Source organism: Vanellus vanellus, assembly GCF_965231255.1.
Source record: "Vanellus vanellus genome assembly, chromosome: Z".
Taxonomy (NCBI): domain Eukaryota; kingdom Metazoa; phylum Chordata; class Aves; order Charadriiformes; family Charadriidae; genus Vanellus; species Vanellus vanellus.
The window spans coordinates 50,861,521-50,880,360 of NC_138908.1; the positions used below are offsets into that span (position 1 = coordinate 50,861,521).

At 38.8% G+C, this 18,840-nt stretch overlaps 1 protein-coding gene across 2 annotated transcripts in view; it reads left to right on the forward strand.

Moving 5' to 3' along the window:
- The window catches only part of SLC24A2 (solute carrier family 24 member 2), a gene marked incomplete at both ends in the record, with an annotated part of 106,966 nt that overhangs the window by 37,261 nt on the left and 50,865 nt on the right, over positions 1-18,840 (forward strand). For both annotated transcript variants that reach the window (XM_082497512.1, XM_082497513.1), the window contains one exon: positions 18,507-18,545. In XM_082497512.1, coding sequence (XP_082353638.1) covers positions 18,507-18,545 — 39 coding nt within the window. The remainder of the gene's footprint in view (positions 1-18,506; positions 18,546-18,840) is intronic.

Below are 18,840 nucleotides of genomic sequence, written 5' to 3' on the forward strand. Positions count from 1 at the left end.
CTTCCCCACTAACCCTGCTATTCCCCTTCGGTGCTTATCATCTGTGTGGGAGAAGTAGCAGGTCAGTGTTTGCCCCAAATTCCAGGGTAATCCGCAAGGGACTGCTCTTGTTCTGACTTAAGTGGTTTATAGCCAACTGCAGTACAAGCGCCTAAGCAAAATTTCTGGTAAGTTAGTCTAATCTGCTGAATTGTATAAGCCATTCATCATATTAAGATGTAGGACAGGAGACAACAATGAGAAGTCCCCAGGAATGATGGGACTCCTGCCACTGGTCATGTGTAGCTCTTCCAGGGATGCTATGAGAAGCAGTACACAGCAAGGAGAGAAACCTTTCTAATGACAGCACGAAAGCATTGGGCCTCTGTTGAGATTTGGCTTAGCCTTTCTGGGATTTATATAAAAAGTCTTTTAATAATAAAATATTGGAAGAATCAGCTGCTGTTGCATGTTACCCAGGAAAGGTTCTGGATGAGGAATACTGTAAAATACATGTAGAGTACTTCATGAGCCACTTGGCAGATGTGCGAAATGCAGGTGCAACACAGCACCCATATGGCAATGTACTACAACAGTGTGTGGCAATGTAAATAAAAATGAAGAGAAATACTACACTGTTCAATAAATACTTAATATAGACCAAATAGGCCCTATCACCCAGTTTTCCCAAGTGGTTTCTTGGCCTCTCCCCGTCTCAAATTATTGTGTTGTTTTACAGTGAACTGTAGCTGCCTTTCAGCCAGAGATATTTCAGTGGTAAATAAAGTGATTTTCTTTGATGGACAGAGAGAAGTACAGGCATTAAAAATCAGTAGGATTTTGTTTTTAATGCTTCAGGAGTAGGCCTAGTGGTTTTCAGTCCACTTTTTGAAAAATACTTTGTAAAATAAATACACAATCATTGCAGTTATTTACGTGAGGCTTAGAATAAATGAAATGACTGAATATTATAATCTTTCCTCCTGCAAGCCATCCAACTCAGCAAGGCAAAGGCTTGATACTCAGATAAGGGTACTTTATTTTAGCTTACACTGTGAAAATATTTTTATTAATTTTTTGTCATCGAGACTAAACCTGGAGTACCTGTATCTGAATAAGTGGAGGAAAAATGTAAAAATCATCTAATTGTACTCTTTACAACTGCTTGTAATATATTCTCTAGAAATCCAAGCTCACCATGCCCACTCATTCTGAATAGTGCTCAGTCATTCAGCCAGTGAGCAGTATTTGGTGAGAGTTAAAATGATAAACACGATGAAGGGAATATTTCTGTGTCCTCTCAATTCGTCCTCCAAATAAACGTTCTGAACCAACAGTTTTTGTCACCCAAGACCTTCTCACATACATCTTCATTTGACACGGTGTGTGGTAAGTAAATATCACCTGACATAAAAAAAGTAAAGGGGAAAAATAATAAAAGCAGCATTACTTAAGAAGATCGACTCTGGCCTGTTGTAGGACTCAGGCAAAAGACGTCTTTGCTGCAGGTTCTGTTTATTACCGCAGTGCCCATGTCTAATATAGTAGTTATATTTTACCATGGAAACAGACTCATCTTTTTATTTCCCATCATAATCAGTGGTTGGTTGGTTGGCTTATCTGTAAAGCCTTTCTAGTCTTTATTTTTGGGTTATAATTGCACATAGTCTTGGAAGTAAAACTTTTCCAGGGCTGGAAAAGGAAGGAAAGTTAAAGAAAATTTAAAGAAATATTTCACCAAAATAGGGACTTTGCAATTAAGTGAGAAACAGTACATATCTTACTGAATGGCTTCAATTTAACCACATTTAGTAGAAAGACAAAAGAATGGCATTTCTGTATCTCTGAAATAGTAAAGTTTTGGAGATGAGAAATACCAAATGTATTTCTACAACTAATATTGGATGAACTGGTGAATGCTGTTGCAGAATGTAATAAATGCATTAACATTTTTCCTGTTATGTGATTATGATTATTTCCAGATATGTGTATGAAATCTCACATCTGAAAATATCATTTCACAATTATAAAACCAAGACTGTAAACCATTTTAATTCTGGAGGATGAAAGCTTGTTTTACAACATAAATTACATAGACTGCTACTGAGGGTAGCTAATGTGCACCTATTTGCTTGTGGTAGAAAAGCTAGGATTATTGCTTGAGATGTTAGCACATGACACTCAATAAAAATTTTTAAGAAATACATTGTAAGCTAGCTATAGCCATGTGTTTGGCCCTACTTGGCGTACCAGAAGAATATAAAGTCTAAGGACCTTACCACTTCACTGAGTTAAAACAAAATAGTTAGGATGCAAAATGGCAACCTCCCAGGAACATTAGCTAAAAACTTCCATTTAATTTAGTTTTGTTAGGTCATGAACTTGCCTGTTTTAATCAGCACAGAAATTTGTCTTTAAGCAGGTGCTGAATGAAAGTGAAAAGAATGAAAAAGAAACAAATGCTTGTGGGGAACATCCACCCAATGGTGTGGAGCAGTAGTAACAAGTAGTAAGCAGAGCCGAGATGGCCGTGAGAGTAACGTGGCTGATGGATTTTGCAGCAGGTGAAACAGTGCAAACATGTAAAAATATAAATAGGCTAGAGGAACCTGTGTATTTTATCCTTTGTCTTAAGGAGTGAAAAATACTTTTAACAGAGAAGATGTTTCCAAATATTGAAAGCGTAACACCGATATAAAAAGTTGTAAAAGTGGAAGAAGTTTCAGGGATTCATATTCTTTTCTAACAGAAGCGGAAACATAGAAAATTGTCTTTTGGAGAATGATGTCTTCAGTCTTCTTTATATCACTAATAAAGCGTCACGCTGAGCATTTAGATTGGAGACAGATCAAAATGCAGATGCTTTATTTGGTTACCTTAATAGCTTAATAGGCTTTATGGATTATTACTCTCACAAGCCTTTTTGAGCTTATAAAATCCTAATGTATTTGCTCTTAGAAATTATGAGCTGAGTCCCCAAAACTCTTACTTGAATGGGCAACTCAGCGAGTTGCCTGATTTAGTGTCAGTGATCTTTAAGGGACTGCACAATCACCATCCTGTGCTTGCAAAAATACCGCAGAAGACAGGAAAGTGCAAGAAATTCCCAAGGGGAGCCAATTACTCTATGAAACCATTATGTTCTACTCTACTTGGTCCCTGCAACGGATTTTTGCCCCATTTGCGTTCATGCTGTAGCTAACCAAAAAGCAAATGGATTGTTACGTGGTAGATGTTAATCGAAAACATATTTATTTAAAACCTTTGAGTTTGGGTGACACTGGGGATACAGAGGAGTTCCTGCCTGGAGCACGCATGGCGCAGGAGTTAGTTCTCCTGTAGGTGTGTCAGGCTACAAAGTCAGTTCAGCTGCATTTGAATTCAGAAAACCAGCCCCTCACAAGCAGGCATGAATATACTCGAAGATAAATCTCCCCTAGTTTGCCGTGGCTTTCCCAGGGATTAAGTTAACACTGCCTCTATCCCCTGAACTGCCGGGTGCCCATCCCTTTGGGTATCATGAGGTTTCCTAGCCTTGCTTTATGTTTTGCCTTGTGATGTTGATCTTTTCCTGTTAGACCAAGTCTCCTTGATCATATACACTGACATCAATTCTCTCTTTATACTGGCATCCATGGTCCAAAATTGATGGTGATGGGACTTCTGCCATATGACTACGTTTCCAGTGGGAGCTACTATAGCTATAGCCCTGAAAACATCTACAGTTACTTTAAAAATTGTAGTGAAGTTAATTAAAATGAGTTACTTAAAAAAACTATGCACAAGCGGGTGATTCCTCAGCGTCCAGGGCTCTCTAGTTGGCAGGCTGCATTGTTGTTTTGTTTTTTTTTTTTAACACTGACAACTGACTGTCATTTGTGTATTTCTATAGGCTTTTCCTCCAGATGTTTCTTGCCTTCAGTGGTGTGGTTCAGGGAGGAGATAATGACCAACCGTTGCTGTGAGCTTTTCTGGCCCACATAGCATAAATGTGTACATTTGAAGTGAACAGACAAGAGACATAATTGCATCTCTCCATGACACTTACTCAAAACTGAGTCTGTTTCATCTGCAGCAGACGAATGCGCTGCTATCAGCAGTTTTTTGAATAGTTCTGTTGATCCCTTGTGAAGAAGTGAGATTTGCACTGCATGGCATTTTCCACTCTGGTTTTAAAAGTTCTGTCAGATATTTCTGACCACAACAAAGGTCATATGTAACTTTTAGTTCTGAGGTAATTGACAGACCTTACAGAAAAACTGCATTTAAAGAAAAATGCAAGAGAAGACAGCTCATGTGTTAGTGGTATAGACCTTATCAAAATAAAAAGGAAAAAAAAATAGAGAGAGAAAGCAAGACTGAATCAGAAAGTGCTGATGAAAAAAAACCACCCCACAATCAAATGGTCCTTCTTCTGAGAATATCAATCTGAAGACCAGAATGTAAACAGACTAAAAATCCTGAATCAAACCTTTTCTGTGTGAGATTCTGAAACCCTGTTCATTAAATGTATGAGATTATGTCTGTTTAACATCCTAAAATTGTAATTATCTTTAAAGGACTTAAAAAGGCATAGGAAAAGTTCATTTCCGTTCATTTGCAAGAGTAAGTCACCTACTACTTAAAGCTGAAGTTTCACTAAGAAGAATGTAAGAAATAGAAGCTAGCATGAAGCCGAAAGCTTCTACCGGTGACTTTTTTAAGGAACCCTTGATCTTGGTGCAGTCATTGCTGAAAATTTTTGCTGATACCTTGGGGAAGATAAATACAAAAATATGGGGTATATTGTATAAGAAGAAGGTTTGCTTCTCACTGTATGCTAGACTAGGTCTTCCATGCGACCACATCACCACTCTCAGCCTTTTAATGCAGAAATGAAACTTGCTTGCTTTAACTTGTTTAATCCTAGTAAGTGGTTTACGTCAATCTATGTTTACAAGGTTGGCCTCATAAGGATAAAGCAGCATGTTGGGTTTGCTTTCATGGTACAGGAGGGCATAGTTAACTTCCTCCACAAATGTTTCATGGTCACTATGATTCTCCCACAAAAAGATGTAGTCTTAGATCTCAGGATTAATTTTCCATGTCAAGTCGTAGTTGGAAAGATTTAGCCAGCAGGTCTTTATTTCTCTGGAAGATTTCTGTCCCATGTTTCCAAGAGCTAAATGACATAAATTCAGCACCTTCCCCCAAAAAATCAATGGTTAGAATTCAGTCTGCCCCTGGGTCCATGGCTGCTTCTTGGGCAGAAAAGAAATGCTTTGTAAGATAGAGTTTCCAGGCTATCAGTATTTGTCCTTATTTAATAAGAAGGTAGATAAGTGAAAAGCACCCCTGCTTCTGTGGGTAGAACACTTCATGCTCACAAAAAAACCCTGTACTTTCTGTGGTTTGGCAGCATTTTTGTCTTTTTTGTATCTCTTGACTTGTTTTCATCCAAGATACCTTGTCATTCTCTGTGGTCTAAACCAAAGGATGAGCCTTTTCTGTATTAACACAATTGTAAATAGGGCTTGTACGGTTGTGTTAACTAACTTATTTCCATCAGAGTAATGAATACGTGTAGCTCTTCCACAGGACAGAGAGTAGTCCAGAGAGCAGTTTTTCCAAAGGCCGTGCAAAAACTTTGACTCCATGCTGGTCCAAGGTCTTTGGTGAAATGACCAGTCGGTCCCCATGCAAATCTGAACTTTGCTTTTTCTCCAGCTGTGCCTAGAGGACTGCTAGGCATTGGCAATGTTGCAATAGATTCTGTTAGTACACCAAAATCTGCTATCACCTGGGTCAGTTCAGCAGTCTTTTCTTTCACAGATGGCACTATTAATCCATCAGACAGGAGCAGCTCGTGTTTATTCCCAACCTGAACAAGCTTTCAGCTAGAAATGAGACACGAAAGGGTTTGCATCCTGTTATAGTTCCTGCTTTGCCATCCTCTAATGAGCTCAGCGAGTAGTTTATAATGTTGTCCTTACTTGCCTGTGACTCTGAATGTGGTGGAGACCAGGAGCAAAAGCAGCGAGAGGTGTGGAGGGTGGCAGAACCACAGCGTGACTGCTCCGGTGTTGTGTAAAGCTGCTCGTGAGAGTGGCCGGGCAGTCCTTCAGCTGGGCGAAGCAGTGGCACAACTCACCATAATTTGCCATAGCATTAAGAAAGCAATTTTAACCACGTATTTTTATTTTTTTTAAATGGCTACTGCTGTGAGAGCCAACTAACATAGGTGGGACATGAATTCACTTAAATGCTTTTTCCGAAAATATCCTGGCAATTGGTATTGTTGGAGCTGTTGAACTCTCCAGACCCCCAGCCCAGTCTGATCTTGCTTGTCAGGGTAAGCAACTGGCTCTAGAGCCCCCAGTCTTCTCAGCTCTGGTCGTTGCAGCGTTGCGTGGCAGGGATATGTGACTTCAAACTACACCAAGGTCTCAAAATTTCTGCAACTGGCTCTGTGCTGGGTGAGTCTCCAGACTGAGCTGTCAGAGTTCTGACAATCCGCAGGGTGGAGGAAAAGCCTGACTGTGACTGAAAAATCCCTTGCCAGGCGAGCTCTGGGAGAAGGTGGGAAACAGGAGCACCTACAGATGAACTTGGATAAGACCACAGCTTAATAAGCAGGCACTAACATCCAGAGAGAGACTTTTTATTTAGTAGCATATGATAGCTCCTGCTTTAGTGATTCTTATAGCAAATGCAGTAGGATCTGTTAGCCAGTAGACCCCTGGGGTGGAAAACATGTGTATTGCAAAATGCATCTTTTATTTACACTGTATTTTGCTTTTTTGTAACAAATTATGAGACTGACACCTTGCATCAGTGTGCTGTGGAATAAATACCACATGTCTTCGTGCAGGCTCGACTGGATCCTGCTCTCAATTCATTTAGTTTTATGCTAATCCCATGAAATTATTTCACAGTGGTGTGAAATCAAGACTTTGAGCCAGTTTTTTTTCTGTTCTTTTGATCTGTTGGTGGTTTTCTGTGCCGGTGTCCCCTGTACTTGTTATTTCTTTATTTATCATTATTTTATCTGGATTTCTTAATTTTTGTCATGTAATTGCTAAATCTCTATGAAACAGAATGAAAAGGTTTTGATAATTCAGATTTAAATAGAATATTGAAAAACATGAATGGTTTGAGAGATTTCTATGACTGTGTATAAGGGAGTTCAGTTTGGAAATGGAACAGTTAACAGGAATTGGACAGTAGCAGTCCTAATGATTCTTTCCTATTCAAAAAGCGCAGTTTTGAATTAAAGAGAAAAAAAGGTTTTAATGTAAAAATCACTCTTCAGATATTGCCGTAGACATCCACAGCAGGACTGCAGGAATACTATTTATGAAGCATATTAAAAATGTATATGCATAGAGATATCTACAGTAAAATTGCCAGTAAAACAAACATGAGGCAGAGTAAGGGAGTTTTAATCTGTTTCTTCTTTTTCTGGCCACACAGTGTTTTACAAATAGAAAGACAGTATTTCAAGAATCAAATACATTTTTTCTCTCTGACTCCCTTGGTCAGCATTGTAAGCAGAAAAGCTGGTTAACATAAAAGACCATGTATAAAACACAATATAATAAAAAGTGTCTTACGTTCATAAAGTCCTGATAGGAGCCTCACAAATTCCCACATGAGAGAACCATATTTACTGACAATTTAGCCTGATAGAGGCTGGAGTTGAAGTTCAAAGTTCAAGTGAATATTGTGAAGAGAATCATGTGTGCACTGTTTACTGAAGCTTTTACATGCTGGCAGAATGATTGCAGAGTCATGTCGAAACAGAAACATGTAGATTCATAGCAATGGGAATTTTCTATAGAACCAAAAACTAGTGTATGGATTACTTCCAGAGGGCTTAAGACTGCAAAGTGCATAATGATTTCTGGCTTACCTCGCCTTACAGTTTTCTTTATATGACTAATTATTGTTGAATTTATGTTTAAAAGTTGTAGTAAAGGTTTATCCTAGGGAACTAGGTTGTTCCCTCTTGGAACAACCAGATTTTTGTAGTTCCAGCAGTATGCGCATTACCTGAAAGCACGGATTTACATTGGGATATCACTGAAGCCAAAAGCAAGCCAACCTAGAACATAGCCACAGGAACTGGAGTTTGGCTATTAAATAATCAGCAAGTATTTATACTGAGGCTCAGAAAATATTCTTATGTGTTTTAATGGAATTCACACCCAGTATGTTTCATTATGAGGGCTCCGCGTTGCTATGCAAGTCCAAGTATCCCCTCTGTCATGCTGACTTCACTTAATGCGAGGGCGTTGTTTTTGTTAAAGGCTTCCCCTGATCTTTCCATTTCTTCTACCTTTTACACTGGAGAAAGCCTGGTGGAGTGGTGCGATGGTGGAGCCGGTGGGATATAACAGCGCTGTCCTGCAGTAAATGCAGATAGTGATGATCACACTTGTTAGTGCAGGCAGAGAGCTGAAACAGTAGGAGCATCCATCTCGGATAAAGAGGTCTGCCAGTTCCTGGTACAGAGGTATTCATGCTAGACTGCATTTCCATGGGCATTGTGTGATGTGCCTGCCAACGACACAGAAGGAAAAAAAAAGCAGCAGTAAAGTCCGAGACATGATGAAAGAAGCACAGGTTCTGGGAGAAAAGTCATAAGAAGAAAAGATAGAGGCAAACTGAGCATTTGGGGAGCAACTGTTGGCTAAAAGGAGGCTTACCACTGGGGTTAATGGCATGGTCTCCTGCTTGTGACTCCTGCCGTGCTTACTGAAACCAGACTTCAAGTTTTTTTTGTAGTGGAATGGGATTATGTAAAAGATGGATGGAGTTACTAATTGAAAAACCTTGCAGATTGTGATTTTGGCTGGTGTCCAAAATAACATATCTCAGCAAAAGTCTCTGAGAAATCTCAAGATTTGCAAGGAAGCTTACCTGGCAGCTTGGAGGTAAAGAAATGCTTTTGTCCTAGGCTGTGAACAGGAAAGAGAGGTGGAAAGCAGACATGAGCCTGAGCTAGGGCCACTAGCTGCTTCTGCTGCCACCCTCACTACTTCACCATGAACTCCCTCGTGCTTTCTTGTAGCTATGGTCTCCTACTATGCCGTTCCATGATTCAGTCCTCCCTAACACCAGAACATCTGTTTCCCCTAATGCCTCTTTGACCACAGTGGGAGTTCCGTTTGGAGCTGTAGGTTCACCTTAAATATTAGGAGGCTGTTCTGGGAGGACCAGGCTTTGCAGAGGAAAGTAGCAGAGCCACTGCTTCTGCATTATGTATGGCAGTGGGTTACCTGCAGGCATCTGGTTCATAGCTGCAGAGACAAATCAACAGCATGAAAGGCAGTGTGAAATAGAGTGATGAAGGAAGGCAAGCACAAAGATTTTCTGTCTATCCTTTGCTATGCCATGTAGGACGTAATTCTCCAAATGAAGTGTCCAAACACTTGAGAGCCAAAATGGGGGATGTCTGGTTTAAGTTCTTAATGTTGTAACTCTGCATTTAGAACCAGTACCGTTCGGGTCTTCCTGCCTCGGTTTCACCTCTTGGCTCCAAAGGAGTTAAAAGTAACCTGGCACGTGCATGCTGCAGATTCTCCAGAACACATGCCTGGTGGTCTCCAGAATCCCACCATACAGGGATGCTCTTGATTTCAGAGCTACAGATCTCTTTCATCTTAATGCAAAACATTGTAGAAAAATAGTTAAAAGGCAGGAGGAACCAGAGTAAGACAGGAGTCGATGTGGTCCATTTATTCTTCACCTAATGTGAAGAAAACAATTTGTTTTGCTTCATGGTTGCAGATGAAATTTGCAAATTTGGACTTGCTTTCTGTCCACAGCTCTATCAGGCTCACCAGCAGTACAGTGCTGGTTACGTATCTTATCTATAAAATTTATTTTCTATTTCTCCTTAGCAGTTTTCCTCCCTGCCATTTCTTACACCCTCACTAAGTATTAGACAAACTCTTAGGTAGCATTTGCATGTTTCAAGTGATCAGAAAGACCTAGGAGGCAGTGGTGAAAATAGCTGAAAATGTTTATTTGAAGGATGAATATGGAGGCAGATGCTATTCAATGTCAGTTATAAAGACAGTGAGCCTGAAATACTGTTCAGTCTAATATGCAAAATTAAGGTGTTTGCTTTTAGCAATACTTTGGCTTGCCTCAGACTTAATGTCTAGTTCCACATTTTAAAACCAAGAAAGTGTAATATAATCCAGTTAGGGGGTGAATTAAAAAATAAAACCAACATGTTTTCATTGGTTTTCCTTTTACAATGTTGAATGTTCAGTGTAACATCCTATTGGATGTAAAAAGTACAAGTGTTTTGTATGCTTTGATTGCATTGATTGTCACATAATCTTGTGAACCCATAGTCTCAGACCTGTTAGAGACATAAATAGTCCAAAAATAAAATAAAATTAAAAAATTATGGTTGTTAGCTAACAAAATATTGCAAGACATACATTTTGATCCTTTATCTGTAGTTACTGGAGATGCTGCTCTCAGAGAAATTCTGCTTTGTAGATTACTGTGATGAACATGTGTGCTGTGCTCAGTAGAAGATGCAAAACCCAAAGAGCACAGTTAATTGCTGAAGAGAAGGCAGTCATATCTGGTAACCTGCCCCTGAAGCAATAAAAGCCCTCTTCATCACAACAAAATTCTTTACGAACAGCATCTCTAATCCTAGTTTACAGATGGGGAAACGGGGGAACAGAAGCCAACTGCTCGATTTTGTCTATTAGGTTGGTGTAAAACTGACACCCAGAACCCTGCAGCCTGGAGCTGGTGGTGTGCTCCCAGTGAATGAGGATTTTGCGTTTTGAAGCACAGTTATTAGAAATATTTGTCCCTTAAGCATCATCCTAACTGTTTTGCTGCTGCTTCCCTTTCTCCCTGCTCCCACTTTTTTAAAATGTGTGAGGTAGACGACTTTAAATGTTATTACTGTCTTATAGAAAAGGTAGTCCTGCAGGATAGATACAGCATGCCGAGCCTTTCCCTTTGTCTCATTTAAGGGCTGGCTTTCTACCTTCTATTCTCTGTCCCTTTCCAACACGGTGGGAAACATCAACCATTAGCAATGCTCAAGCTAGCTTTCTCAATATTGTTCATTATTTTATATGCCCCTCTCACAGTTGATTACATTCTTCTTGCAGTCGCTGTCCTGAGAGAGAGATCTGGGTAAATTTCTGCCAGCTGACATTAAAGTCAGCAGAGATCCTGGTGAGAAAAAGTCACCTAAAGGGGAAAGGCAGCTGTGAAATAAAAGACGGGAGCAAGCAGAGCTTGGTGGAAAGGTAACGTGACCAGGCAGCTGAGGATGCACTGATTCAGCATTTCCTCCCTACAGGCTGTTCAGGCTGGGTTCTTCTTCTCTGCAGCTGGAGGTGCCCATGTCCTTCAGGATCTCCAGGGCGTTGGAGGTGGAAAAGCAGTGAAACTGCAGCCTTTTTGCCTGTGTGATGAATCCTCTGCAATGCACAGCCAGCTTACAGAAATGAGATTTATTCTGCAGTTGCTGCAAATCAGCATAGCATCAGCAAGCACTAAGATTTGTCAAACACTTTCCTCTCTGGGAATTATTGTGACTACTTATAAGGCAAACTCTAAAACCTCCAGAATCTGTAGCAGATCCTTTGTGTATTTACGTAAGCAGAGGTCCTAGGAAATGCTTTTTTGCTGGCTTCTTACTAAGCCGTTCATGTTGGATTGAGTTGTAAGAAATGAAGAGCAGGCATTTCCTCTGTCTGTATTCTCTGTGGTGTAGTTGGAGTTCAGCTGAAAACCCTCTCAGCCCCCTGCCCAGAATTTGCAGCTTGTTTCATGGGTGACTTTAATTCAGACATTTTTTAGATTTTGAGAACTTAATCTTGGAACACTTACTAATGCTTTCCCATGTAATATTGTTGATGAAGTAGCAGCATATTAAACGCTTTAAATCCAGGTATTTTAAAGCTAGCCACATAAATCCATAATGAAGTACTTAAACTGTCACTTAGGAACAAATGTTTTGTGTTCACGAGTATCTAATGATGGCTGTAAGTACCTAGCTTCAGTTTTGGTTTGGTTTGGGGGTTTTTTTAAAGATTCTTTTGTCCCCCTGAAAGTTGCGTAGACATAGAGCTATGGTGCTAATTTATACAATTTAAAAAATAGCAAAAGGTGACTTCATTGACACGTCTTGAAACGAGGATAAGAGGACAACTTAAAGCTGCATAATTGCATCTGACATTAAGGTGATTAAAACCTTATCAACTCTTAAAGCTTGAGCTATTACATTGCCGTCCTAAGCCAAAGATACCTGACTTTAAGTAAGTTCAGAGAAGGTAAGAGACATGGGGCAGTCTCTGACTTTCTTACACATGTTGAATAACTAAATATCTTATGGTTTGTCCTACAGGCTGACGGGAAGAGTCCTATTTCATGTAATGGTATGCATAAAAATTAAACCAGTTGATCTAACATTAGCACGTGATTTAGCAACTGATACCTTAAACCAGCCATTTGTCACTGCTTAGACCAGCTAGGATGCATCTCTTCTGACCATTTATGGGGATTCACTATGTGTATGCACATTGGGTAATTGCGTGAACAAAGTGGCATAAAAGAGGCAACGGATCTGACTGAACAAAGCCATTTTGCTTTGCCCAGGGCTACAACTTTCACACTAGGTGCATGTAAACAAGCAGTTGTAAATGCAGCCAGGTATCCCAATTTGATGATCCAGCTCAATGTCTTTAAAAGTTCAAGCTTAATTCAACAAATTCTTCCTTTTGACGAGTAAAGCGAGCTTACAACCTCAATTTAATTTTGGATATGATTCTTATGAATCGTATTTATTTTATTCAGCAATACAGAAGTCTGCTTCTTTAGGTAGAATTCCCTGTTTTACTTTACTTTTGGGAAAGAAAAAGGAAGGAAGAAGGCAGGCAAAGTGAAAGGGAATTTTAGTTTGTTGTTCTACAGAGTGTTTACTAAAGCTTTTTCCTCCTCTGTTTTAAGTAAGGTCCAAGGTTCTGTAGCCCACATTGGTTCACAATCTGGATTCAGGTAATGATCTACTGAGCAGTAATATGTAAGTTAAAATCCTTACCATCAGTTTACTGTAGCTTAAATACAGAAATATTGCCCTACAGCCACTTACAGCCTTTCTACATAATGAATCTAGAAAGTGGGGCAGTGAGATGTGTCCCCTTTGGTTAGTGAGCTGTACTGGCCCCATTGCGGCACCTGACAGAGCTTCTGTAGACTGTGATGTTGTTGGTCAACTTTTAATTCCATGCATATCTACATAAATTTTAGTTTAAGTATATTGAGACCATTGGAACATGCACTTTTCAGCTTTCTGCCAGTCATATAAAGCCTAACCATCCAGTTGGCAAGGGTTATAACATTGGATTGTTTGGGGATATTCGCAGAAAGGAAGTCTAAGGGATTCTAATTTGGTAAAATCCAAAGATATTACGAGAACTAGCTAAAATTATACCTTACTTTATTTTTTTGTTCCTTTACTGAGCTTATTATGCTTATTTCTGAAGTCTGTCTATCTGAGTTTGTTGCTTTGGATATTAGTTATGCATTAACCTAGTTTGTGATATAATTTCAAATAAATGCAGAATGGTTTTATTCCAAATACATTAATAGCGCTCCTTAGGATACCGATTTTTAGAAATGATCTAGAGCCTCTTAAGTTAACTAGATTGAATTCAGTGGCTGTCTTTGAAATGCATCTCTGTTTTCTGCAGTTCAGCCTAACAAAAAATCCACAGACCTTAAGCATAAGTGTCTTGCAAAGATTAGAGAGCCCTGTGCACCAAGAAAACTATCACCTGTAATTTACTTCAGGGCTGACAAGCAGTGACTCACTGATAGATATAAAATTGCCGAGTCCAGATGCTGCTTTTGAAAACAGGCATAAGAGAGAGTAGCAGAAGTCCTTCACTATAAAACATCTTGAGACAATTTAGCAAAACCCTATCTGGGCTCATACTCTGACGTAATTAGAGACACCATGCTGCATTCAGGACCACACTGCCAGCCACAAAACACCATGAACTTTCATTATTCCCATAGGAGCTGATTAAAAAAAAAAAAAACACAAACTTTTTAGTTATGCTTTTCTCCTGTTAGGAGAAGGTGGTGGGCAGTCCAGTTCGCTAATCGTTTCAGGCTATTGAACCTGTAACATGGAAACTTCAACGAGAGCAGCAATTGCTGGAGCTGCCGGCAGTCAGCTCTCTGGTTCTGGTTTTGGAATCACTGTCTAATAGATGATTCAAGTTAATAGCCATCTTTTATTAACAAGGATATTTGGTATCAAATACCCAGAGCTTTTTATAGATTCCGCTCCTCATTTGACTGTCATGATGCCCTTTATTTTAAAGGAAAGCATGAGGAGATGCGCCACATAGTTAGTGAGGCGTCTTCTCTTGCATGAATTACTTCAGGAGCCTGTTTCTCAAGAACACACATTCCCAAAAAAGGCAAGGAAGATGTCAGGCTTGATCACTGATGGACTTACCTCACTAAGAAAAATAGATGTGTGAAAAGGATACCATAGGCCCTTTCTTCATAGCAAGTAGACTTTTTTTATTATTATTATTCTTGAATTAAAATCTTTTAAGACTTTTAGCACAGGTGGAGCAAACTTGACTACATGATCACCGATAGAGGCAGGAATATGGACAAACTCCTACATCCTGCCATGGCATATAGGAGAACCAACAAATATTTTGGTGAATTCTCTAAAAAAAATTAGTGAGCTGTCTCATGATTAATCTTTTTATAATTCTGATAAAAACATAATAAGGGATCATGCCCCAGGTGCTTTTGAATAAGACAGTATACAAGAATGCATTGTTTGCGTTTTGCAGAACTATAATAAATTTGTGGGTTTAAATAAATTATAACATGTAATTGCAAAAGATTTTTTTTTTTACTAGTAATTCCTTCAGAAATACATGTAATGCATAGTTGACACAGAATTTTCGTCTCCTGCGGGAACTCACATGCAACGGTTGTCATGATTTAAGAGCAAACTTACCTTTACAGAGAATGTGTCTTTTCTTTAAAGAAATCACTGTTGAGTATGTCCAAAAACATAGTATTCACTCCTAGTGCAAAGAAACACAACCATTTTAACCTTGGATCAGGTTTAAAGTGTTGTCTTAAATTAAAAGGTTACATAAAATGTCTGAATACTAGATGCCTCTACAAGGGAAAAATGGTACTTCAAAGTACTTTGCCATACAGTGTTTGATACCCAAATTACATGACAATGAACATGTAAATGCAAAACTCACTGTAAACAAAGGGAAAATAGTTTAATTTGCCATCCTAATGGGGACAAAATGCCATCAAATACATGATATAAACAACTCCACCACAACTCAATGTTTCACTGCCATAGTTCAAAACACTTTTAAAGTGTTATTATTGTTAATCCAGGAGATTTTCCAGGCATTATAAGTATTTAATATCACCAAAATGTCAAACCATTGTTTACCTTCCTGTTTTTAAAACTGAGGAGGCACTTCTGCCTTAAAATTCCATTTATGTTCCAGTCTTGGACGTTTCTTCTAGGATGTAACTTGACTGGCAAGTTAAGCTCAGAAACAATTGCGTTACTAATCATGTGTGGAAAAAACAATTTAAAAACCTGTTTCACGGTGTTATATCCCATTCTGTACTGACAAAGAATTAAATTATTTCAGATGTGTTTTTCACTTTTCTTTTATTTTCTTAATGTGTATGCAATATGTATTTCATTATTCTTTCTCTTTGTAACATAATTATCCTCTACCAATTAAATTATATGGTAAAAAATTGTCATCTAGTTGTTTTTACACATTCAGGCAGCTTCATCACATGCCCTTCCAAGTAAATAATAGTGTTCCCTTCAACATGATTTTGTTTTTTTAGGAATGCCCTCATATTGAGCCTAGAGCATTTTCGAGGCATGTTGAATGCACTGAACTCCTCTTGGCCGTAAGAAAAATGACATTCTTCAGCCCTTTGTCGGGTAGAACATGAAAAATTACTCAGATTTATCAATTATATATTCTCGTGTCTTTCAATATTAAAATTAAGAAACAAATTTCCTAGCTTCAAAAGTTCTAACTCCCAAATAGTAATTTTTCAAACTTTTATTAAAGTTGCAGTTCTTAACACTCATTCCCATCTCACAAACTTTACTTCTGTAAGTATACCCACTGATCTTTAGGACTTTACTGCCCTAAATTGTTTCTTTGGAGACAATAAGAACTTTTCCTGTTTTGCCCTTTTTGCTTTCTTGCAAATTTTGTTGCAAGAAAAATTTTCCCTCCTATGACGTTCTCTCAAAGTATGCACAAATAAATCATGGATTTGCAAATGTGTGTGCAGATTTGTATCTGAAAGAGCATATGTATCTATACTGTGTATATATATATACGCATTATACAAAAATTTTCTAAGATACATCCACTGTTTCAATGACATTTTAGAACACAGATTTTGTATTTTCTTTTCTTTCCTTTTCTTTCCACTCTGTTAACAGTTCTGTCCATGATGGTGGTCTTCAGTAGAGGCATAAAACTGTTTTTTCCTAACCTTTTCTCATACGAGGGCAGTCGAATTTCAGAGGAGACAGGTAGTTCCTTTATCAGAACAGATCTTTCCCTCATTATCTCTTCTTGAAGTTGATATGCACAACTGAAGTTGATATGCAGTCTTTGACAAAGAGTTCAGTTCTGGTTATTCTTTTACTTATTATGGAAGAGAAGGGATCTTCTGTGTTATCAGTGTTTGCTCATAACTGCTTGCCTTCCACTTAACCTTCACTAACTCAAAAGGCATGTCCTGAAAGTTAGTGGTGATGTGTATCCAAAAACTGGGTTTCACTGCAGTAGGGAGATTTTTCCATAGAACAATTGCGACATAATTTGTTTTTTATGTAATGCACTGTCGTGGTTTAACCCCAGCCAGTGTCTAAGACCATGCAGCTGCTCGCAGCAGGTAGGGAAGGGAGAAGAGAAAGAAAAGGAGAGGGGGAAAAAAGAAAAACAAAAAAGGCAAACTCATAGGTTGAGATAGAGACAGTTTTATAGAACAACAACAACAACAGCAATAATAATATGACAACAGCATTAATAATGGTAAAAGAATATACAAACTAAATTGATGTAACACAAGTCGTTTTCACCACCCGATGATTGGTTTCCCAGCCCGTCCCAAGCAGCAATCACGGATTCCAGCTCCCCTGGCCAACCCCCATTTATACACTGAGCATGACATCTGTGGTATGGAATATTCCATTGGCCAGCTTGTCCTGTCTATGCACCCTCTCAGTTTCTATGGGAAGCTGAAAAGGTCCTCAACTAATGTAAACATCACTTAGCAACAACTAAAACAATACGCTTTACCAGCATTATTCTCATCCTAAATCTAGAACACAGTAGCTACTAGAAAGAAAGTTAATTCTATCCCAGCTGAAAGCAGAACTTGGATGGAACATGAGGCTTGAGACGGAGGAAATTATTTATATGCCAGCTTGTGGGGAAGAGGTTATGATCAAATAAGAATGAATGTGAGACAGCTGGAGTTTGCACTGTGTCCTATTTTAATTAGTACTTGATGACTGGAGTTTCATATTTCTTGTATTCTGGTGTTAACTTTCCTTCCTTGGGATAAGCAGAATCACTAGAAAAATAACACGACTTTATCACACAACTTTTAAGGTGTCAAAACAGATTCCATTACAAAAGTTCTAGGTTTCCATTTAACGCAAGTGTTAATTCTGTTAAAGAAACAAGCAAAACTCAGGACTACCAATCAAATACAAAATTTTGCATTTTGTTTTCAGTGCAAATTCTGTTCTTCCTCAGAAGTGTCTCCGGGTGATGTGCTCTGCTGCTTTTGTCCTAGAGATAGGACCTCAAGTCATCTCCAGGATACACCACTTACTTGAAAGCATTAATTGCCTTTAAAATCCATTCGGAGTCTCATTGTCTCATTCGCCTTCATGGCAGAGCAGTATGTGCCATGTTGCGTGCCCTTAGCTCGAGCTGCCAGTTTGGGCTCAATGGCTATTTGCTGGAAGTGGTTAAAATGAAACACCTTTTTGTCATTTCCTTGCTAGTTCTTTCCTGCAAAATACCCAGGTAATGTTACCGCTTTTTAGGCTTTCCTTTGAAGAGTTGATCAATCCTGAGTTTCTTATCGCTTTTAGTTTTTCAGTCCTCACTATCTCAGACTGGTTGAAGTACAGGCAGTTTGCCTCCCTGCGTTATTTGTACGAACTGAACATCGTGATCTGCAGCCCAGCTGCTGTGTGCCAGGCCCTGAAATGACAACAGTTCCTGTCCAAGAAACTGACAAGAATAAAAGATTCCTGCAACATTGCAGTGTGAATTTACTCTGAAATACTTGATAACTAGGATGATTTAGTTGGGGCGGTTCAAAAACCTATCACAACAGTATTCATAGGATCAGACGTCTGGTGTTTTACTGCATTTCCATTCTATGCATGCTCCATCTGACACTTCTTTTTGTTCTTTTTCCCATTCATGCAGTCACCTAATGCTGGCGACAAGGATGACCAAACACTGACGGTAGGCAGATTTATTTCTCAGGAGGGTGGTGAGACAAGCCTTGCATTGGTTTGACACACATCAGGGTTCTTCTAAATTACTGGGATTTCTTTCCCCCTCCTATGCTGCTAGAAAATTTAAATAATTTATTTCCAAAGACAAAGCAGTGAATTAATTTTCTTGTTCAGTTTCTATCATATTTAGTATTTGTATGACACCAAAGATTAATCCATGTACCATGTGTTATTGCAAAACACTATTTTCTTCAGGGTTGTTTTTTCCCTATAATTGGATTTCAGGGTCTTATTAGTCAGCA